The sequence below is a fragment of the Marmota marmota genome, unplaced genomic scaffold (genome assembly GCF_001458135.2).
Source record: "Marmota marmota marmota unplaced genomic scaffold, marMar, whole genome shotgun sequence".
NCBI classification, from domain to species: Eukaryota; Metazoa; Chordata; class Mammalia; order Rodentia; family Sciuridae; genus Marmota; species Marmota marmota.
Genome location: NW_025999853.1, coordinates 17525166 through 17549806, shown reverse-complemented (window position 1 = coordinate 17549806; position 24641 = coordinate 17525166). Strand labels below are relative to the sequence as shown.

Below are 24641 nucleotides of genomic sequence, written 5' to 3'. Positions count from 1 at the left end.
GAGGATTAGAACTTGAAGGCTAGCTTAGGGGACCCTGTCTCAAAATGAAAAATAGCAGTGGTTGGGTTGTACTTCAACGGTAGAGCATTTGCCTAGCATGCATGAGACAAGTGGTCCTGGTTCTATACGTAGTATTAGGGGAAAAAAAAAAAAAAAAACTATTGCATAGATGAGACCTAATAAAATTTTCTTCTAAAAAACCTAAATCATTTTCTTTCTTTTTAAAAGAAACTAATCCACTCACAGTACAAACTTTTCATATGTAAAAGGCTAACTATATTTAGTATTACAAACATTTCATTCGTACTATGGAATCTAAAGCAAATATTTTGGGGAATCCAGTTTGTGAAGATTGATTTCTTAAAAGTATAGTAAAACTCATTAAAGAGCATAAAAGTATTAATTCTTAACAAAAATTTAAGATCAATATTATCCCCATTTACAGATGAGAAAGCCAAAGTAGAAAGAACCAACAGGATTTGGTTAAAGAACAGAGATGGATTATTATTCTATATCTAATAAAGTTTCACAACACAATTTAGACAGAAATCAATTCATCCTTTCTAAAATGTATCCTATTCAAGTTTAAATTATAAAATGCATGCTAAGCCATCTCATAACCATCTCATTTGGGTATGGAAAATTCTTTCCTTCTAAATGTCCATTCTTTTAATCAACTATTTTCTCAATACACTTTCTTATAATTTCCCTTTGTTAGGCTTCACTTGTTATTCATTTGTTATCTGCCCAGGTAGTGAGAATGGATGAAAAAGAATGGCATTTTTAATGCTTACAGCTAGCTCTCTGACATCTTAGATTTTATGAGATGTATATGCTTTTGTGAAAAGAGTTAATTAAATGGAGTGAAGGATTTTGCTTAAATGTCAGAATATAATTTTTATTAGAAACTAATAAGGAAGTTTCTTCAATTTTCTAATTATTTAAAATATTTATTTTTTAGTTATAGGTGGACACAATACCTTTATTTTATTTTTATGTGTGCTGAGGATCGAACGCAGTGTCTCACGCTTGCTAGGCGAGCCCTCTACCTCAGAACCACAACCCCAGCCCTATTTTCTCATTTTTTTTTAAGGTTTCAAGGACAATAATTATAAAACATTAAAGATAAAAACCTTAACTGAAATCTATTTCCATGCATGCATAGGATGAACCCAACTACTATGTATAAGTACAAAGCTCTAATAAATATAAATATATATATATATATATATATATATATATGAAAACCTTGACATTAGCATAAAACAACTATCTTTCCATCTATTATATATTACAATGTTACCTATCCACCATGATGATGCCTATGACTCACAAAATCTGCCCAAGGTATTTGACATAACCTTTAAAAGAACAGGTGACACATTTCCAAATGCAGAACACTTGCATATCACCACTGTCAAGACTCTTAGTTTGTCAAAAGCCTGAGGTGAGAAGAAGTTGGGAAGGCAGATAACAGGTAATAAAAAAAATCAGATGCAACACTGTGCTTATTCAGATTAGTGATCAATTCCAAAACAAGAAAATACTTTGGAAAAAAAATTGTGAAGTGTTGCACTATGTAAGACATTATTAAGATTAATAAAATCTTATATTCCCTAATCAAAAATGCTCCAAATTTGCCAAACTAAATCATTTATCCTATATATTTTCCATAAAAAGCTATCATACTTCCTTCAATAATGTGTATTTACAGGTACATATATGTGTATGCAAATATATAAATCTGGCCCTCAATATCTGTTGCATCTTCAACTGACCATCAATTAAATATATCTGATGGGGAAAAAACAATAAAAAATAATAATACAGAGGGAGAAAAGATGGTGGAATAGTGAGAGGCAGCATTTCTCTTGGCTTGGCTACCCAGAACTCAAAACAGCGGGAATACCACGTCTCCCAGAGGCTTAGAGTGAAAAATCCTGAGACTGAGACTAGAGGGACAGTCTGCCCTAGCCAAACCACGGACTACTTATTAGTCAGATATCTTAAAAAGGAGGAACCTCTCCACCAGAGTTTATTGATCATCTGCAATCCAGGAGCCATCTTGGGACTGCAGTGTGGCGGAGCCTATGGAAACTGAAACCCAGATCTGTGAGTTTGCACCTAAGTCTGCATGGGCCTGTATGAGCCTAGCAATCCAGGGGAAAGTTAGAAACTGAGAGCATTTCGCTCAGGTGAATAAAGGTTAGAGGGGCTGGAGAAAGCTGGGCTCTCCCCAGCCCCACAAATCCTGGAGCCTGGGGATGACTCCCTCCCTAATCCAGCATCCTGCCAGGTCCAGCGTCAGCCCAGCAACCAACAGGGATCTCCGGGTCTCCAATCCCCAGTCTTCCAAGCCCTCCCTAGCCCCCCACCAGGCCTATTGCCTGCAGCTATGTGGCCAACCCACAGGTCTCAGCACCTGGTCATGATCCATGATATAGAACAGTCCTCTGACACAGGCACCCAGAACCCAGCCCTCAGGACCTCCTGGTAGAGAATTCCCTGATCAGAAATTCAAAAGGGTGGGGACAGAAGTGATCTAGTTTGGAGACTAAATCAGAGACCAGGAATTCTAGTGTCCTCGGCAAGATAAGGGGATAAGATCAGGTTCCTACATCACATGTGTGGAACCTGAAGCAGATTCCTGGGGTGTAGTCTTCCAATGTGGATAGGCAATTGCTATTCCCTGCCTCCAGGAATTCTGCCTCCAGTATTAACCCTCCCACCCTAGAAACCCTCACTGTCCTGAGAATGGAGCCGCCATCAAACTCCAGATGACCCCACCTATCAACAGAGAAGGGAAGGTGCAATTGTTTGTTTTTCCATCAAGATTCTCTCTCTCTCTCTCTCTCTCTCTCTCTCTCTCTCTCTCTCTCACACACACACACACACACACACACACACACACACACTCCTCTACCATTTTGGAAATCAAATATTTTTCATGCATCAATTTATTGAAGTCTGGGATGTCTGAATTGTATATTCCAGTTTTGTTGTGTATTCTTTTATTTTTACTTTTTAACTTTTTCCTTTTTGACTTTATATATACTTTTCCTCTCACTCATCTGTTTCCCTGAATTCTCTTTCTTGCTTTTCTCCTACTAACAGCCAACCTCTATTAATTCCTCTTTCATGCTTCCTATAATAATTTTTTACTTCAATCTTCTCTCCTCCTTCCTCATACATATCACATCCTACACCACTTCTGTTCTCTTTGTTCACTATTAGAAATTGTAAACTCCTTTTGCAAAATTACTATTTATATTGTAGAGAATAATTGAACACACCATTTCTGTTTAATGTGAAAAAACTGTAGAAATCTTACTAGGAGCTATTTGGTTTAGGCTGTATATTGTTTTCACTGGGTGCTATTAATATTGGTCTCCCCTTGAAGGTGAAGTTCTGGAAACCTTCAGGGACACTATAAGTATACAGGGTAGACACTGTACTGCCTCAGATATACACTGCTAGATGGGAAGTTACACAAACTACATGAAAAAACAAGGGAATAAGGCACTCCAAATAAACCAAGATGGTCCAATAATAGAATCCAATGCAACAAAGTAGAAGAAATGTCAAAGAAGGAGTTTACAAAATACATAGTTAAACTGATCCATGACATAAAGGATAACGTAAGGAGTGAAATCAGAGATAAATTTCAGGAGGTAAAAGATCACTTCAAATAAAGAAATAGAAATTCTGAAAAGCAGAAATCCATGAAATGAAGGAATCAATAAGCTAAATTAAAAATTAAATGGAAAGCATCACCAACAGACTAGACCTCTTAGAAAACATAAACTCAGGCAATGAAGACAAAATATAAAATCTAAAAAGTATAAAGTTGACTATGCAGAGAAAATGGTAATAAACCATGAAGAGAACTTCCAAGAATTATGGGATAACACAAAAAGACCAAATTTAAGATTTATCAGGATGAATGAAGGCACACAGATACAAACCAAGGGAATACACAATCTGTTCAATGAAATAATATTAGAAAATCTCCCAAATCTAAAGAATGAAATGGAAAATCAAATACGAGAGGCTTACAGGGTCTCAAATGTACAAAATTACAACAGACCCACATCAAGGCACATTATAATGAGAATGACTAATATACAGAACAAGGATAGAATTTTAAAGGCTGTGAGAGAAAAATATCAGATCATATATAAGGGCAAACCAATTCGGATTTCAGCTGATTTCTCAACCCAGACCTTCAAAACTAGGAGGAACAGCCGGGTGGCACAGTGGCACAGCCTGAAATACCAGTGGCTTGGGAGCCTGAGACAGGAGAATTGGGAGTTCAAAGCCAGCCTCAGCAACTGCAAGGCACTAAGCAACTCAGTGAGACCATGTCTCTAATTAAACTACAAAATAGAACTAAATAATATTATCAATAATTTAGACTTAACAGACATAAATGAAATATTTCACCCATCAATGAGCAAAAACATTTTCTTCTCAGCAGCATACAGATCCTTCTCTAAAATAGACCATATCTTATGCCACAAAGCAAATTCTTAGTAAATACAGAAAAACAGATAATATCCTGCATTCTGTCAGATTGTAATTGAATGAAAATAGAAATCAACAATAAACTAAGAGAAGCTACTCTAAAACCTGGAGACTAAATAATGTGCTACTCAATAATGAATGGATAGCAAAAAAAAAAAATCAATGATGAAATAGAAAATACTTAGAGGTAAATGAGTACACTGATACAGCATATCAAAATCTCTGAGACACTATGAAGGCAATGCTTAAAGTTCATTGTATTGAGCTCATTCATTAAAAGAATAGAAAGTGAATGAATAAATTTCCTAACATTACATCATAAAACCCTAGAAAAAGAAGAACAAATCAACACTAAAAGCAGAAGACCAGAAATAATTAAAATCAGAGATGAAATCAATGAAATCAAAACAATTCAAAAATTGACAAAACAAAAAGCTGGTTCTTTGAAAAAATAAAATTGATAAACCCTTAGCCATGCCAATGAAGAGAAAGAGAATACTTAAATTACTAAAAATTGTGATAAAAAAGGAATAATCACAATAGACACTACTGAAACACAGAAGATAATTAGAAACTATTTCGAAAATTTATTCTCCCAATAAAATAGATAATCTTGAAGACATTAACAGATTTCTAAAGACATATGACCTACCCAAACTGAATCAGAGGACTTACAATTTAAACAGATCAATTTCAAGCAATGAAATAGAAGATGCCAGAAGCCTACCAATCAAGAAAAGCCCAGGCAGACAGATTCTCAGTCAAGTTCTACAAGACCTTTAAAAAAGAATTAACACCAATACTCCTCAAATTATTCCATGAAATAGTAAAGGAGGAAACACTCCCAAACTCATTATATGAGGCTAGTATTACCCTGACACCAAAACCAAACAAAGACACATTAAGGAAAGAAAACTTGAGACTAATACCACTGAAGAACAAAGATGCAAAAATTCCCAATAAAATTCTAGCAAATCTCATACAAAAACATATTAAAAAGATAGTGCACCATGATCGAGTGGGGTTCATCCCATAGATACAAGGTTGGTTCAAAATATGGAAATCAATAATCATAAGTCATCACATCAATAGACTTAAAAACAAGAATCATATGATCTTTTAAATAGCTGCAGAAAAAGTAGTTGACAAAATACAGCACCCTATTATGTTCAAAACACTAGAAAAACTAGGAATAATAGGAAAATACCTAAACACTATAAAAGCTGTATGTGCTAAACTCAAGGCCAACATCATTATAAATGGAGAAAAATTGAAAGCATTACCTCTAAAAACTGGAACAAGACAAGGATGCCCTTTTTCACCACTCTATTCAACATAATCCTTGAACCTCTAGCCAGAGCAATCAGAAGAAGGAAATTAAAGAAATACAAATAGGAAAAGAGGAACTCAAATTATCACTATTTGCCAAAACATGATTCTATATTTAGAAGATCCAAAAAAATCCCACCAGAAAACTTCTAGAACTAGTAAATAAATTCAGCAATGTAGCAGGATATAAAATCAACACCCATAAATCAAACATGTTCTTATACATCAGTGATGAATCTTGCTAAGGATTGCTTTGGCTATTCTGGGTCTCTTATTTTTCCAAATGAATTTCATGATTGTTTTTTCTATTTCTATGAAGAATGTCAATGGGATTTTAAAAGGAGTTGTATTAAATCTGTATAATGCTTTTGGTAGTATGGCCATTTTGACAATAATAATTCTGCCTGTCCAAGAGAGCTTGGGAGATCTTCCAGTCTTCTAAAGTCTTCTTCAATTTCTTTCTTTAGTATTATGTAGTTTTCTTTGTAGAGGTCTCCCCCCTCTTTTGTTAGATTAATTCCCAAGTTAGTTTTTTTTTTTTTTTTTTTTTTTTGAGGCTATTGGGAAGAAGAATAAAGAAGGAGGAATCACAATACAAGACCTTAAACTATATAACAGAGCCATAGTAACAAAAACAGCATGGTATTGGCACCAAAACAAATACATAGACCAATGGTACAGAATAGAACACACAAACATAAACTCACATAAATACAATTCTCATACTAGACAAAAGTTCCCAAAATATTCATTGGAGAAAAGATAGTCTCTTCAACAGATAGTGCTAGGAAAACTGGAAATCCATAGGTAACAAAATAAAATTAAACCCCTATCTCTAACTCTGCACAAAACTCAACTCAAAGTGGATCAAAGACTTAGGCAATAGAACAGACACCCTGAGCCTAACAGAAAAGAAGATAGGGCCAAATCTTCATCATGTCAGCTTAGGAACTGACTTCCCTAAGAAGACTTCTAAAGCTCAAGAAGTAAACCAAGAATCAATAAATAAGCTGGAGTTGTAGCTCAGTAGAGCACTTGCCTCCCAAGTGTGAGGCACTGGGTCCAAATCTAGCACCACATAAAAACAAATAAAGGCATTGAGTCCATACACAACTAAAAAAATATATTTAAAAAAAAAGAATAAATGGGATGGAAAATCAAACTAAAAAGCTTCTCAGCAAAGGAAACAATCAATAATGTGAAGATAGAGCCTACAGAAAGGGAGAAAATCTTTACCACACACACCTCAGATAGAGCACTAATCTCCAGGATATATAAAGAACTCAAAAAACTTAACATCAAAAAAAACAAATAACACAATCAATAAATGGGCTAAGGAACTGAACAGATACTCACAGAAGAAGAAATACTAGTGGTCAAGAAAGATATGAAAAAAATGTTCATCATCTTTAGCAATTAGAGAAATGCAAATCAAAACTACTCTAAGATATCATCTCACTCCAGTCAGGATGGCAATTATCAAGATTACAAACAATAATAAATGTTGACAAGAATGGGGGAAAAGGTACACTTATACATTGCTGGTGGGACTGCAAATGGGTGCGACCACAATGGAAAGCAGTATGGAGATTCCTCAGAAAACTTCAAATGGAATGACCATTTGACCCAGTTACCCCACTCCTAGGTTTATACCCAAAGGACTTAAAATCAGCATACTACAGTGATGCAGTCACATCAATATTTATAGCAGCTTAATTCACAACAGCTAAACTATGTAACCAACTTCAATGCCCTTCAACAAGATAGAATGATGTGTGTTAATGCAAATATTATTACATTCTATATAAAAAACTTGAGCACCCAAGGATTTTGGTATGGGGCAGGGGTCCTGGAACTAGTGTCTAATGGATACAGAGAGACCACTATATACATAATCTTTGCTTGATTATATGGCTGTCTATTTCATTTATCAATGTCAAATCATGTCTTTTATAGTAGTTAAGTATTTCAAAAATACCTCACTGATGATAAACATCAGTTTCAACATGTATGTAGCCTACAACTCTGCAAATTTACTTGTGGGTATATAACACAGGAAATTTTTTCACAATGCACAATATTGATACATGAATGTCCATAGCAGTAAAATTTACAGTAGCAAGGGAAAAGAAAACTCTGAAAAATAGGAGGTAAAAATGAACCACTTCTAATGCATACCAAAATATAATACAGCTACAAAAGAAAAAATACTCATAATTGAGTTATAAACTGAACTGACCACTTTTTTGAAACATTATTTTTCTTTGGAAAGAATGACAATTCTACCAATTACTTGAGTAGAAAGATAACCTCAAATCAAGGAATATAATTGGTAGAATTTAATGCCAATATTAAAATTCAGGCTTTTAAATGAAGTTTCCAATTTACAGAAACTTGTGTCCACCTCTATGAGCTTGACAGCTTCCTCATGCTGAAAGCCTACCCTAGGAATGATGGTGATACTGATAATATGATTGTGTTTATATTGTACAATGAAATGTATCAACATGTGAAAAATCTGAGTATCTCAGTGAACAGATATTTGCCATGTGACTGATGTATGGTGCATAGCAAAAGATCCATTCAAAAAGCAAGATGAACCAATAAATTTTAATGTTACAGGGTACAAAAAAGTATACTCTACCCTGGGCTCAAACATTGCAATTAAACTTTGAGAAATTATCACTTATCAGATTTTAGTACAGTATCAGATAAAAATAGCTACAATTATCTCACAAAGATATTAAAACATTCCACCCTTTTCCAACTACATATGTGCATGAGACTAAATTTTCTTCATATACTTTAAACATCATGACAGACTGAACATAGAAGCATAAGTATCCATCCTAAATTAAACCAGACATTAAAGAGGTTTGTAAAGATTTCATTATTCTTACTGAATTCTTGTGTTTTGAAAAATAATCTTTTTTTCTAAGAATAGTTATATTAATATTTATGAGTTGTTTTTAAATAATAATGTTTGCTAATTTTTCTTTTTAATTTATAATATATAAGTATCCATTGATATAACTTCCTCTTATCCCCTCAAAAATAAGTTCTTTGTAGTCTTTAATAATGTTGTGAACGTAAAGAGTGCTAGCCAAAGGCACAATCAATAAAATACTCTCAATCTCAGCAGTAGCATCTTAAAACAGTATCTATTCTCTCACATTGTTTTTGAGAATCAGCAGCTAAGTGAATGATTCTGCCTCAGAGTCTCTCATAGGGTTGTAATAAGCTATGGACTAAAGTTACAGATTATGAAGACTTGACTAGATTTGAAGGATGTGTTTCCAAGCTCATTCACATGGCTGTCGGCAGGAGGCTTAATATTTATAGATAATTGTATTTATCTCTTTTTTCCTTAGTATCATTTTCTTTTTCTTTCTTGGCTTTCCCATTATAGTTCAACAAAATATTAGTTTTAAGTTATTAAGCAGAGCCAACCTTCAACATACCTTTGAATAAAAGAGTTTAATACTCTCTACCACAAAAAAAAAAAAGTAAAGACATGGGAAAAAAAGTTTTAATACCAATAATCCCTCACACTATAATTAAATATTCACTATTAACCTTTTATAAAGAAACAAGGCAGAAAATATTAATGTTAAAAAATACAAGGAAAAAAAACAGAGTTGGAGGTCTCACACTTTCTAATTTCAAAACTTATAAAGCTATACTACTCAAAACACTATGGTTCTGACACAAAGACATAGAGATCAGTGTAATAAAGAGACCACAAATAAACTTTCACACATCTAGTTACTATGGTCTCAATGCTGTGTCCTCCTAAAAAGCATACTTTGAAAGCCTAACCCCTAAAGAGATGGTATGAAGAGGTGCAGTCTTTGAGAGGCAATTAGGTCATGAATAAGATAGCGCCCTTATAAAAGAAGCCTCAGGGCTAGAAATGTAGCTCAGCAGGATGCAGCTTGCTTCACAAGCTCAAGGCCCTAATTTCAATGTACCACCACAGAAATAAATAGATAGATAGATGATAGATAGATAGATAGATAGATAGATAGATTACTCAGGGAGATGAATCACCTACCAAATACCAAATCTGCCAGTGCAGATTTTGGATCTTGGACATTCCAGTCTCCAAAATAAGGGGAAAAATAATAGTTTATGTTAATCATAAACTATTCAGGTTATGGCATTTTGTTATTGGAATACAAAGATTATGACAATAGCCAAATAATTTTTATCAAGAGTGTCAATGGGGAAAGAACAGTCTTTTCAACAAATGTTGCTGGGGAAAGATGAATATCAATGTGCAAAAGAATAAAATCGGACCCTTACTTTACACCACATACAAAAATTAACTCAAAATGGATTAAAGACCTAAACATGAGACCTAAAACTATAAAACGCTTGAAGGAAAATATTCATGATAAAATTTCTTGGATACGACGCTCAAATCATAGGCAACAAAAGTAACCATAGAAAAACTAGACCAAGCTGAAATTTTAAATTTTTGTACATCAAGAGAAGCAAAGAGTGAAAAGGCTTTGCAAATCAAATATTTGATAAGGAGTTGTACTTGCAGCAAATTATATATCTGATACAGGGTTAATATTCAGAATATATAAAGAACTCTTACAACTCAGTAACAAAAAGGAAAATAGCTAGGCACAGTGGCACATGCCTGTAATCCCAGCTATTTCGGAGGCTGAGGCAGAAAGATCACAAGTTCAAAGCCAGCCCTGTGCAATTTAGTAAGATTCTGTCTCAAAATAAAAAATTTTAAAGGCTGGGGATATAGCTCAGTAGTGGGGCATCCTGGGTTTAATTCCCAATACCACAGAAGAGAAAAAAAAAAACATGAAAATTATATAGGCAGCAAGCACAAGAAAAGATTCTCAGGATACTATTTAATAGAGAAATGTAAACTAAAACCACAAGATTCTACCTTACACCCATTAAAATAGTTACTCTCAGAAAAATAAAAGAGTAACAAATATTAACAAGGATGTGAAGAAACTATAACCTTTGTACACTGTATAAAGGAAAATGGAAAGTAAAAAGGTAGTGATTTCTTAAAAAATTAAAAATAGAATTACTATATGATCCAGCAATTTCACTTCTGAATGTAATATACATGTATGTGTATTGTGTGCGTTTAACAAGAGTGTCATGACCATTCAATGGATAAAGGGCATTCTTTTCAACAAATGTTGCAGGGGAAAATGAATGTCAATATGCAAAAGAATGAAATTGGACCCTTACCTTACACTATATACACAGACACACACATACACATGCACAATAGAACTGAAAGAAGGGTACAAAAAAGTATCTGTATATCTACATTCAGAGTATTATTCAGAATGGTCAAAAAGATGGAAGGAACCCAAATATCCATCGACAGATGAATGGATAGTATGTTAAATACAAAGAACGTTATATTATTTAGCCTTAAAAAGTAGATTCTGACACAGTTACATGGATGAACCTTCAGGACATTTTATTAAATGAAATAAGACAGTCACAGAAAGAAAAATACTCAATGATAACACTTTCAGAAATACTTAGAACAGCAAAATTCAAAGAGATAGAATGGTGGTTGCCAGGAACTCAGAATGGGACTACTAGAGAGTTGTTTAATGGTTATAAAGTTTTGGTTTTGCAAGATCAAAAGAATTCTGGAGATTAGTTTGTACAACCAGGTGAATACATTTAGCACTAAAATATACACACACATACACACTCACATAGAATCAGACATTTTGTTCTATCATATAAATAAGATACACAGAACTAAAATTTAAGACATAAAATCAATTAACAAATATATGTAGCTTTAAAATCCTCACCTGATTTTTTTGTGTTAACTCATGAACTGAACCTTTAAGGTTTTGTAATTCCTGCACATATACAGCAACTTCCTGGGGACCTTTGGCAAGTTCACTCCTTAACTGGCTTATTGTAGCCTAAAAAAATAAAATAAAAATTAGAGTAAACTAAATTTAAAAAGGAAAGAGAAGTACACAAAGGTTTTAAGATTATCAATTTTTTGTTGTTGTAGTAGTTAAATTGAAATAACACTTGGAACCTTCAAGTTGATTCTTTGTCCTACCACCCTCACAACAACATCACATTATTTTGGGCTTGAAATTAAATTTAAAATTTTATCTAACATGTACAACACCGTTTATCTAATAATACACAAAATGAAACGTTGTCTGAGGTAAGCATCAAACAGCAAACTTCAGTTCACTGGTATGGAAACTTTATACTTCAATCCTCTTGAATTTAAAGAGGATAAGCAAGTTATGTCTACGTTTCTCCTAATTTCAATAACATGAGCTTTTCCTTTTAAAACAAGTAAATATAAAGCATGAACATATAATAATATAAGAGAAAGTTAGTTAAACAAAGATCCTAAAAATACAAACTTTCTATATACTAAAGCTCAACCATTTGAAAGACCACCTACTGCTTGGTTTCCTGAAAATGATATTAACAAAAGAAATCTGTATTTCTTGAAATGCTTGCTAGTTTTACTTTTCACATTCTTAAAGTTTGTTATTTTCGTTGTCTCTATTCTTTATCACTGAATAAACTTTATAATAAGGATGAGACATATTAAAATTGAGATTTTGATTGTGAGGGAGGAGAAGAAAGTGAGTCATATACTTTCCCTTTTCCTATTGTAAATTATGAATCATTTTAATCTTTTACAATGATGATGTGACATGTTTATATTTGGGGAAAAAATAAACCTAAAAAAGACAAAAATGTCAAAGGAAATAAAATACTCTCTTCTTTCAACTTCCCCATGAGTAAAATTCAAACATCTGTGCCCTTGCCACCTTAACTTTTCTTCCCACTTTACAGGCCATAACTTCTCAGGAATCCTCAGCCCCAAGGCTGCACCCTCATTCTTATTTACTCCTTCTCACTCATATCCTCCTTGAGATGGTCCCTGACCATTCTAAAACTGCCCCCATGTTATTCCTAATTTCCCTACTGCCCATATCCTGCATTTTCCCCCTTCTTCATAGCACATGTTCATTACTTGTCTATAATGATTGGTTTACTTAGATATTGTTTGACTTTCACAAAAGAATATCAACCTTATGAGAACAGACATTAACTTATTCAGTGCTATATTCTCCACACCTAAAATACTTCCTGCCACTTAGCATGAATCCAAAAAATACTTCCAAAAGGAATGAGTCATTATACCTCCAAAGATTTAGTAGATATTTATTCCCATTGAAACAGCATATTAGTCCCTATAAAATAGTTTGCAGTTCCTTGATGCTATATTATTCAACATTAAATTTTTACTAAAATCTTTAAATTATAAAATGATTAAGAAACATTTCAAACAAACATTCTGCTCATTGTTTTAGAATTAAAATTATGTATTTACTACTATAAGTAATCATTTTACATTGGTTGAAATTTTGCTGATTAACAAAACAAAAACAAGCATGTCTTTGAAGATATGAGATTGCCTTAAAACACAAAACTGCCATATGACAATAGAAAGTTAGGTTAGCACTAATATCAAAAAGCCTTCTATAAACACATTACCTCAAATTTAAGCATCTCCATTAGAAAGCACAAAAAAATAATAAAATGATGGATGAAATGTGGAACACAAGACTGACAAAATTATACATTGAATACACAATAAAAAATGTCCAAACATACCTTAAAAACTAATATCTTAAATTAGCATACTTAAAAATATTTAAATACTCTTTTTAATAGCTAAAACATAAACAGTTATTCCATACCTATATAAACATTCTTACTCTTAAAACTAAGATGTAAATAAGTTTATTTGAAAGACAGATAAAATTCTTTAAAAATTATTTTCAATAAAAACCACACCAAATATAAATGGAATATAGCTGATATTTTCAATGATGCAAATTTTTAAATTAATACTTTTGAAATCTTTAAATTCTCAATTTCTAATCTATAAAACAGCCAATTATTAGTTGAAAACTTTTAGAATAAAAAATATGCTTTTAAAAATATAAATACAAAGTCAACTAATTCTCAAGGTATATGTCCAATTAAAGTAATAAACCTAAAGACATTTAATAATGTACACTACATTATATATCTTCAGCCCCAACTAGTAATACTAGTCAAATAAATCCTTACATCTTTAGCTTCTTGAATTTCTGTTAATGTGTTTGTTTCTGATGCCAATACTGAGATTCAGTAAAAGCAATGTCCATAATAAAAATTTTTCTCCTAAATTCTTTAAATGCATAATGACCAACCCACTTGAGAACAAATAGGACTGAATTTTAATAAATTAAAAAATATATGACACATAGTCAAAGTAGAAACTAAAAAAAAATGGAGTTATAAAAAAATAAGTGAGATGAAGCAATTAGACAATAATTTTTCATATGCAAATGGAGTAAAATACAGCTCAAAAATATTTTAAGCTATTACTCAACACAAATATTACAACATAGAATATTGCAAAAAAAATTTAAAGTAATAATAATGAATATTAGGACAAGGTTGATGGTACAATTTTGCTTATAAGGCAAACATCAAGCCACCTAAAATAGGAGACAACGTACTACAGGCTTTGGATGATACCTGGTTTAAAACCCTAGTCTTTATATTAGGTATATGACTATGAACAAGTTACTTAACCTAACTGAGCTTTAGGCTCCTCTGTGTAAAACAGATCTAATACTTAACTAAATGGAGTTTTAAGAAACAAATGAAACCACATTTGTTAAAGTGCCCAACATGGTATCTAAAACCTAGTGATGCTCAAAGAGTTCAATTCTAATAGTAATATTAGCCTGAATGATACTACCACTTCTTAAAGTTATTACAAATATTTTAACATTGCCTGAGGTCTCATTCCTCATTATGTACCTATTACTAAGTAAGTAAAGAATAAATATCTTCTTTGTTTCACGGAAAATATAGTGAAATATTAAATTACCTATTCAAGTACTTGGCAAGACTAAATTTATTTTAAATACCTAAAATGAAAACTTTTTATGAAAACTTCAACAGAGTTAATAAGTAAAACAATTGAGGCCAGGGTTGTAGCTCAGTGGTACAGCACTTGTTTAGCATGCATGAGGCACTGGGTTCATTCCCCGACACCACATAGAAATAAACAAATAAAATAAAGGTATTGTGTCCATCTACAACTAAAAAAAAAAAAAATTCAAAAAAAGAAGAAGAAGTAAAACAATTGATTTTTAAGTCATTTTCCTTCTTTCCCAGAAACATCTTTTCTATAAAAACAAATCATATATATTCTTTCCTTCAGTTAGCCCTCCTTTAGGATAAAGGGAGACACTGAATTCTTTCACATTCAAATCTTTTATAACTCTAGTCATAACTTTTTCATTTTAAATGATCTTCTTTTTGCCTTTTAGATAATTTAATCTAAATGAATAAAAACATAAGTTTGTTTAAAATAGTTCCAAATTAAACTTATAATAATTCTTAAAATATTTTTCAGGAATATTTTCTCATTACCAAGTTATGTAAGTTTCTGCATATATTTTTACAAATGGAACTAAATATATAAATTTCTTTTCCTTGTTAATATTCTTACTTATCAAGTATATGTATAACTCCATAACTCTCAGCTGGGAAAGGTCTTGTGCTCTAAAAGCATCAACATTTATTTTAAAATTTTAATAATATTTAAAGAAAATTATAAATCAAAAGAGAGTACAGATTTTTTTTTAATTTGAAAATACCAGAAGGCAGGCAGATCTAATAAAAATAATTCATATTCGTAGGGTGCGGTGGCGATGCCTGTAATCCCAGGGGCTCGGAAGCTGAGACAGTAGGTTCCCAAATTCAAAGTCAGTCTCAGCAACTTAGGCGCTAGTTTTATAAGATAAAAGTAAAACATATATGACTGTCAGACCACTATAACTATACACAAATATTTTTCATATCAAATGAAGCAAATAGTATTTTGAAAAGCCACTTGGAAAAATCCCAAATCTTGGTTTTATTCAACAGTATGCACTATCTAAGCTAGTATCATTACCTCTGAGTTAGCATATTCTACTTGTAACTTTTTGCACTCATCTTTGAGTTTTTCAGATTCTCTCTCACGCTCCAAGGTCATATTATCCATTAGCGTTTGAACTTGGACCAATTCTTTCTTTAGCACAGCAACATCTTCTATACCAGGTCTCTGAAGCTGTGAAGTTACACATTTTAATTAAAAATTACAGTAAAAAACTAAAATAATATACATTTTTAGAATGAATTTACTAAAAAGAAATCAAAATAAAGATAATCCTATCAATTTTTGGACTCTGAAAATTAAACACTGATCTCTCTCTCCTAATAAGCCACCTCCTCTTCTCACTCTCTTGCATTTAACAATATTACCACTGAAGGTACAATCTAGCAAATTCACAATTATCTTTAGTTCTTCATTTGCTTTCCTTTCCTTCGCAAACAGCATACATTGGAAATAACAACAACTTAGTAAATGCTACGTGCCTTATTTTTTCTATCCTAGGAAACTGGTAATAAAAATGAAAAAGGAACATAGCTCAGTGGTTCAGCAATTGTCTGGCGTTCTTAAGGCCCTGTGTTAGATCCCTAGTACTACAAAAACCAAAAAAAAAAGGAACAGATGTAAGAACAAGTAGGGTTTATAGCAGGTTGCATGTAGGTGATTCATTTACCCATATATTTATTGGGTGCTAAATTAAGGAACAAAGAAGTCTAGGATAGATTCAAGATTGTTAGCTAGCTGTGGTGACGCACACCTGTAATCTCAGCAACTCAGGAGGCTGAGGCAGGAGGATCACCAGTTCAAAGCCAGGTCTGAGGATATGGCTCAGTGGGAGAGCACCCCTGGGTTAAACCCCTGAACTGCCATAAAATAAATTTTTTTTAAAAAATTTGGGAAGGAATGTCAGGATCAAATATGTAAATATGAAAAATACTTTAAAAAGACATTATATTTAGATAGAAACAACAAAAATGTTCAGGTAATGTTATATATCATAACATTTTTATTTTAAAAAATCACATGTAGTATACATATGTAGGTGGAGAGTATAGGGAATTTTTATTTCCTCCAGTTTACTCAAACTTTTTTTTTACATTTCAGATATTATTATTTTAATATTCACAATAATATCCAAATTATTTCAATTTTCACATTTCAATGGAATGACTATATCTGTACATGTATTTGCTTCTCTACCTACTGCCTTCACAAAATTACAATGGCTTAAAATTTTAAAACATCCAATTGATAATTTTTAAGACAAAGAACAGATATTAAAAACCACATAGAAAACAAAGGAAAATAGATGTGTTAGAAAAAGGAATTAGATGATGTCCTTAACTAAACACTGAAGAAAAAAATAATATTGAAGAGAGGTAACAAAACTTTGAAAAAAAAAAATATTTCTTCAGCTGGGTGTGCCTGTAATCCCAGCAGCTCAGGAGGCTAAGGCAGGAGGATCATGAGTTCAAAGCCAGCCTCAGCAATGGCTAGGTACTTAGCAACTCAGTGAGACCCTGTCTCCAAATAAAATACAAAAAAGGGCTGGGGATGTGGCTCAATGGTCAGTGGTCGAATGCCCTTGATTTCAATCCCTGGTACCAAAAAATGATATTTCTTCAGAGTATATATTTCTAAACTTTAATTTAGAAATTTCAAGAACTATTTCCTCACAGTACATTTTAATTTATAAAGATATTTTTAAAAATACATTCCAATAAATGGTTTCTAAATTACCAGTTCAGTCTTCAGATCTTGAATTGCAGTTGCCTCTTTGTTTAATTCTTCTGTCAAAAGTGTTACTTTTTGTTCTGCAGCCTCTCGAAGGCTCCTTTCCTCATCATATTTTGACTTTATATCTAAATAAAGATGGTAATAAAAATTAGTTTCATGACATTATCTCTGAAAAAAAAAGAATTTATATAAATCCCTGTATATTACTCTGCATATCTGTACATCACTCTAATTTCAACTAACATGCTTTAAATAGATATAAATATACACAATAAAATTATACTTATGATTACATAAATGATGAGCTTAAAATAGTAAAATGATTTTGTCTACATACATTCCCCCCAACACTGCTACTAATTAGGCATTTTAAAGAATAGTTAGTCACATATAATATTTTACCTAAAAGCATATACTTTAAAAAATACATAGTATGAGCTGGGCATAGTAGCACACACCTGTTCATCCCAGAAACTCAGGAGGCTTAGGCAGGTGAATTGCAAGATTGGGAACAGCCTCAAGAACTTAGAGAGACCCAGTCTCAAAATTTAAAAATTTAAAAAAAAAAAAAAAAGGTCTAGGAAAGTAACTCAGTAGTAAAGCATCCCTGGGTTCAATCCCCAGTAGAAGAAAAAAGAAAAAAAAAAATTATCTTCTTTAAATTTCAAGAATAAATTACAAAGAAAAACCTTTTGAAGGGAGAAGGTGAGAGTACAATCATTTATAAAACAACTAGGATATTAAATTCCATTCATAACCACCATAGTCTATAACAAATCCTTTATCACACTGAAAAATTATTTTTTTCCTAGGATATATAATGGTGAAAATGTAATGAGGCTAATTTATTAGCTAAAAAATTCTGATTCAATTTACCTGCAATTTCAGTTGCAAGTTGGGCTGCTTTCTGTTCAAATAAATCTTTCATTTGCTTAATATTAAAATTTTCTGTTTGAGCCTCTTCTAATTGTTGTTCCAAAGACTGTAGTTCTACCACATACAAAAAAAAGGGTAGCCATTATTTAAATACAATGTTAATTACATATACTAAATATTATTACTTATATCATAATCACTGTCATAGTAAAGACAATCAACATGAGTTTATTATAAGTAGAGTATTTTCATATTTCAAGAATTAAGTACATCTGATTCATTGATGGCACAAATCATAATGTATAAACATAAAACAAATCAAAGAAATACTTAATCACCTCCAAATAATCTATAAATATTTGTTGTAAATCTATAAATATTTAAAAGTTATATTGACTTCATATTTCATAGTAATTTTCTTATACCCATCAAATGGCCAGATGTAACATATCCTGCTCCTCTGAAAAAAAAAGTAGCTTTAAAGTAAAATAAAATTTGAAGTGGTTAAGAACATCCAGGTTTTGAAAAAAAATAATCAGTTTAAGCATGCAGTCAATCTAATATTACTTCATTCTCATCAAAAAGAGATTTCATAAATATAATAGATAATCTCAATTAGTCACTGAGCATTCCTCCACATAAAGATAGTTACAAAGATGCTAGTGCCATCAATTTGCTTGGAGGGACAAAGACTGTATAACTCCTTCACATAGACTTCAATTTTCATTAAACAATCATATTGATATAATACTCCAGAAGGTTATTTCTAGTTAACTAAATTATTAAGTACACAGATAACTTTCTAAGTCTAGAATATGACCATAAACAGAATATGTTTTAGAGCTACAAAGGACAACCACAAAATTCCTTTAGCAAGCATCAAAGGAGAGGAGGGGGAAAAAAAAAGGATAAGAAAGAAGAAAAAGAAAAATGAAAAACTATCTATTCTAAGTAAAGTTACCTGCTGATGAATCAGCCACCAATCCATCAGGTTTAGCCTCCTCAATGAAAACAAAAGACAAACAAATACATTAAAAGAAGACAATACTGTATATTGCCAATGTTAAAAATCTCCAAAAGCTACATGTCAGGTCAAATAGCAAGATTTTGGTAAAAATTAAAGTCCTTATTCTTCCAGATCTATAAGTGCCATTGGCCAACTAACATAATGACCTACCTGTGGTTCACCAGTTATAAGACAGAATATTTCGAATGTTAATATATATGAAACTGTAATGAATCTGACAATAGATAGCATCCTAAATTCTATAACTTTAGTAATAAATAAATAGGACTTACCCTTCCCTCCAAATGTGACAATTGACTTTTCACACCCCATATGTGACCTCAACTACTGGACTTAAAAATATATAAATCTATGAGTTTGATAGACATTTTGACAGCTTAGGCTACAGCAGACAGCACTCTCCAAGATCAACAGCTCAAACTGTCACAGGTCCACACCCTGTTAGCCTTTGAACTTTAAAGTCTCATCCATCAACACTTGCACTGTCCCCTTGCTGCAAGAAATCCAGTCATTGCAGATCTCTATATTGGAAAGAATCACTCCCAAGACAATGCTCATAAACCTTTATCTTAAATTTTAACTAGACTTAAATTCCTATAGACACCTGTTTTCGTCATAATTGAGCAATCAGACATTAATAATTTAGGATCTTACTCACTGTGATTAATGTATCTCATCTACTATTTCCTGTGAAATGTGTTGACATATTTCCCCCCCTCTTTCAACACTATGAACCTAAGAAAAAATTTTTTATATGGCCATAAAATGTTTGATTCATGAAATCATACCAAATCATCTCCTTTAACCACATAAAACATCTATAATATTTGAAAATTAACATAAGCCAAATATGTCATCAAACTATCATCACTAAAAATATTGGATTTAGGGGCAGGGGGCATAACTCAATGGTAGAACAATTGCCTAGCATGCACAGGGCCCTGGGTTTGATCCCAAAGGTTAAAAAAAGGGGAGTTGGGGGTGCTTAGGGCTGGGTATATAGCTCAGTTGATAGAGTGCTTGCCTTGCTTTCATAAGGCCCTGGGTTCAATCCCCAGCACCACAAAAAGAAAAAGGAAAAAAAAGAAAGAAAAGAAAGGTTCTAAAAGCATAGTTTTAATTTAATAAATCATTTTTAAAAAGAAACAGAAATAAAGAATATATGCCTTAAAGTTTAAGTTACCTCAGAAATTAGGAGTAAAATAATATACTACCTTGGCATTATTTTCATACTTCAAAGAATTACATGCATCTCAAAGATTTTAATAAGGTATTTTCTAGTAAAGCTTTTTGTTTTCCTATGTATTAGATTCATACATATTGATTACTAAGAATTATTTTTTCTAAGTTAAATTTTCTATCAAGGTAATTTTTTATCTTATACTGTGGAAAATTTATTTAAATCTATTAACTGCATAATAGTCATCTCAAATGTAGTAAAATAATTCTCCTCTCTCTTTTCAGGTATAAAAAATAATACAGCCCATGTTTGATTAGTAAGTAAAAATATTTTAGATTACTAAAAACCCCTTTAAATAGTAATAAAACTGATATTTTGTTAGTCACTTATTTGTTTCTCTTTCATAGTTCAAATGACAATTCTTAGTGCAAAGACTAAAAGGCAAGAAAAAAACCTAATTGGAAGTCACAACATGCTTAGATAATATATACAGATATTACTATTACTTTATGAAAATATTATAAATATTGATGAAGAGTGTCTACTTTATTCTTACAAATAAACACTATATACGAATTTGGAAAAATTCATTATTCTATGATGCTTCCCATAATGGTAGTATAATAGCAATATAATTTTAGCATAAAAATCATTTTGTTAAGTCATTTAAAAACAACTTACAAATAACTGCTTTTGATGCCACCATGATTTTCTTCTGGTTTTTCCTATGTACTATTGTTATGTAGTTAAATTCATACAGTATATATACAGTCACATATAAAACATGCCAGTCAATTATGGACTACATATATAACAGTGGTTCCACAAGAATATAATGGAACTCAAATTTTTTATCTAGTGACTTTGTAGGTTATGTAATATCATAATACAATGCATTTCCCATGCGTTGTTTTAATGCTGGTATAAACAAATTTACTATGCTGCCAGTTATATAAAAGTATAGTATATACAATTGTATACAGTACTTAACACTTGATAATGAAGGTAAGTGATTATTACTAGTTTATATAATTACTACACTGTACTTTTGTTGTCATTTTAGAGTCTACTTTCCACTTTAAAAAATATATATACAGTAATATAGAACCAAGCAGGAAAAAAAAAAAATACAGTAATATAGAGCCAAGCAGTTCCTTCAGGAAGAATTCCCAAAGAATGCACTATTACATGAGAGGAGAGATCCACATGTGTCACTGCCCCTGAGGACCTTCTCTATGAGACAACATATAGAAGTAGAAGACAGTGACACTGATGCCGCTGCCCCTGTTAAGCCAAGACGACCTGTGTCTTCATTTTTAACAAAAAAGTTTAAAGGCTAAAAAAGTTTAAAACTTAAAAAAAGTCTTATAGAATAAAGAACAAATACAATGTGTTTGTATTTTAAGCTGTTATTATATGAGTCAAAAAATTTACAAAATGAATAGTTACAGTAAGTTAATGTATTATTGAAGAAAATTATTTTTGTAAACTTTAATGTGACCTAAGTGTTTACAGAGTCAACAGGAGTATACAGTAATGTCCTAGATCTTCAGATTCACTTGCCACTTAGTTGCTGACGCACCAGAGCAACATTCAGTACTGTAAGTTCAATTCATACAAGGCAAGGGGTCTATAAACACATATCACTATTCATCTTCTATACCATATTCCATATTTTTACTATATCTTTTCTGTTCACATACACAAATGTCTTTTGTGTGTGTGTGTGTGTGTGGTGCTAGAGATAGAATCCATGGCCTTGTGCATGTGAGGCAAGCATTCTGCCAACTGAGCTATATCCCCAGCCCCACAAATGCCATTTTGTTAAAATTACTTACAGTATTCAATACAACAACATGCTGTATAAGTGTATAGCCTAAGAGCAATAGGCTATACCATATAGCCCATCCTGCCCTTGTGTATGTGCCTTTTATTATGTTTGCACAATGACAAAATCACCAAACAACGCATTTCTCAGAATGTATCCCCACAATTGACAAAGGACTGTATGTGTACATGAGCATGTGCGTACCCATATAGATCTTTATTCAGTTTTTTAAAACCTAATGTTGTTAGTAGAACAACTTCCTCATGTTTTAAATCAATTTCACAAACATAAAATATAAACAAATTCCCTTTCAACAGACATTGTACTTATTTCCCATTTGTCACAAACACAAATGCTTGGAGGAGATTCATTACTGTTTGAACTTATATTTTTAACCATTTAAGTATATTGCCAGAAAAATAAAATAAGCCCAACATAAAAAAAAAATTTCATAGGTGGGGCCAGAGTTCTGGCTCAGTTGTAGAGCACTTGCCTAGCATGCGTGAAGCACTGGGTTCAATCCCTGGCACCACATAAAAAAATAAATAAAATAAAATAAAAATATAAATAATAAAAATAAATAAAAACAAATAAAATAAAAGTATTAGCTGGGGCTATGGCTCAGTGGTAGAGCGCTTGCCTAGCATGTGTGAGGCACTGAGTTCTGATTCCCAGCACCACATATAAATAAATAAAATAAAGGTCCATTGACAACTAAAAAATATTATTTAAACTAAATAAATAAATAAAGGTATTTTAAAAAAGAGATACATAGGTAACTTATTCTTAGTAACATCTTTAAGAAGTTACATCTTCACTTCTCATATTCTTATTTCCATTCATTAGAAATACAAAGAATATATTGCAGGCTATTAAACACAGAAATGAATTAGAAAGCTATTTATATCAGGCCACTTACTTACAAAAATGTATTATGCTTAATTTTCAGCAATGAAAATAAACAACTAATGAACATGCTTCAAGTATTTAAAAAGCAATTACTTGCTGTTGAAGTCCTTGATATTTTTCTAATTCTTTTTTTAATTCTTCTGAGTACCATTTTTCTTCCTAATGAAAAAGATTTTTTAATTAGTAAATTTTAAGAGACTTTTAAACTGAAACACACACACACACACACACACACAAAGTGGAGTCATATTTATTATTACCTTAAGTGAAGCCTGTAGATCTTGGACCTCTTGTCTCAGTAGTGTTATATCATCTCTAAATATGTGGGGTTGGGGGGATTAATAGTTAGTGTCCTTTATTTTACAACCTGTTTTCTCAACTATTCATTATATAACAATAAGTAGTTTATATAATAATAAGTAGTTTTGCAATCTTTAAAAAGAACTACAAAAGAATTTATGTATAATGACAAATATATAAATCCCTTAGAAAAATAATTTTATGCCTAAAGCTCAATGTTTATAAATGGGAAAATATTTCCTCATGGAAATAATCATATTACTGATTGTCAAATGCCTAAAGCAGAAATAAAAGGTCTTCTATTAATTTACCAACAATAAGTATCAATGGCTTCCTGGTGCAGTTAGCATGAAATCTAAAGTCATTAACAAAGTCTATAAAAGTCAGTAAAATCTAGTCCCTGTCTTAAAACTCTCCCCTTCATTTACTCAGCTCTAGCAACATTGGCTTATTCCTGTTCCTTGAGTGTCACATGCTCTTTCCTGCTGAGAACCTCCTCACATTCTGTTCCCCTCATCCAAGGCTCTGAGAAAGAATGGTAAGCAAACCGTAATGCTAGGCCCTAATGCAGGAGAGAAATTCCATGAGAAAACACACTTAGGATTATTATTCTTCATGTCAAGGACATATCTTCCCCTGTGGGAATTTAAACAGTAGAAAATGCAACTCTCCTTGCTCCATGCCGCTTACCATTGGCAGCTCTGATAGAAGATACAAGAACTGAAATGGGAACAGGAGTTAAGTAGAAATATCAAATGAATTGATTCTAATCTAAAGCAAATAGAAGAACATGGCTAATTCCAATGATGGGAAAAGTCAAGATCACTCCAACACAAGTAAAAGATATTAACAAGGTGAAAGATAATGAAATAGACTGATGAGAGAATTATATGCTAGAATAGGGGTGGGAGTAAAGGGTAAAAGGACAGCCTCATCT

The 24641-nt window shown here is 32.0% G+C and overlaps 1 protein-coding gene across 1 annotated transcript in view; it reads right to left on the bottom strand.

The window, feature by feature from the left end:
* Eea1 (early endosome antigen 1) overlaps nucleotides 1-24641 on the bottom strand; it is a 138153-nt gene that overhangs the window by 59533 nt on the left and 53979 nt on the right. Inside the window, exons 4-10 of the mRNA XM_015482943.2 lie at nucleotides 23665-23719; nucleotides 23498-23563; nucleotides 19422-19461; nucleotides 18461-18574; nucleotides 17588-17709; nucleotides 15869-16024; nucleotides 11673-11789 (exon numbers count right to left, since the gene is read on the bottom strand). Coding sequence (XP_015338429.1) covers nucleotides 11673-11789; nucleotides 15869-16024; nucleotides 17588-17709; nucleotides 18461-18574; nucleotides 19422-19461; nucleotides 23498-23563; nucleotides 23665-23719 — 670 coding nt within the window. The remainder of the gene's footprint in view (nucleotides 1-11672; nucleotides 11790-15868; nucleotides 16025-17587; nucleotides 17710-18460; nucleotides 18575-19421; nucleotides 19462-23497; nucleotides 23564-23664; nucleotides 23720-24641) is intronic.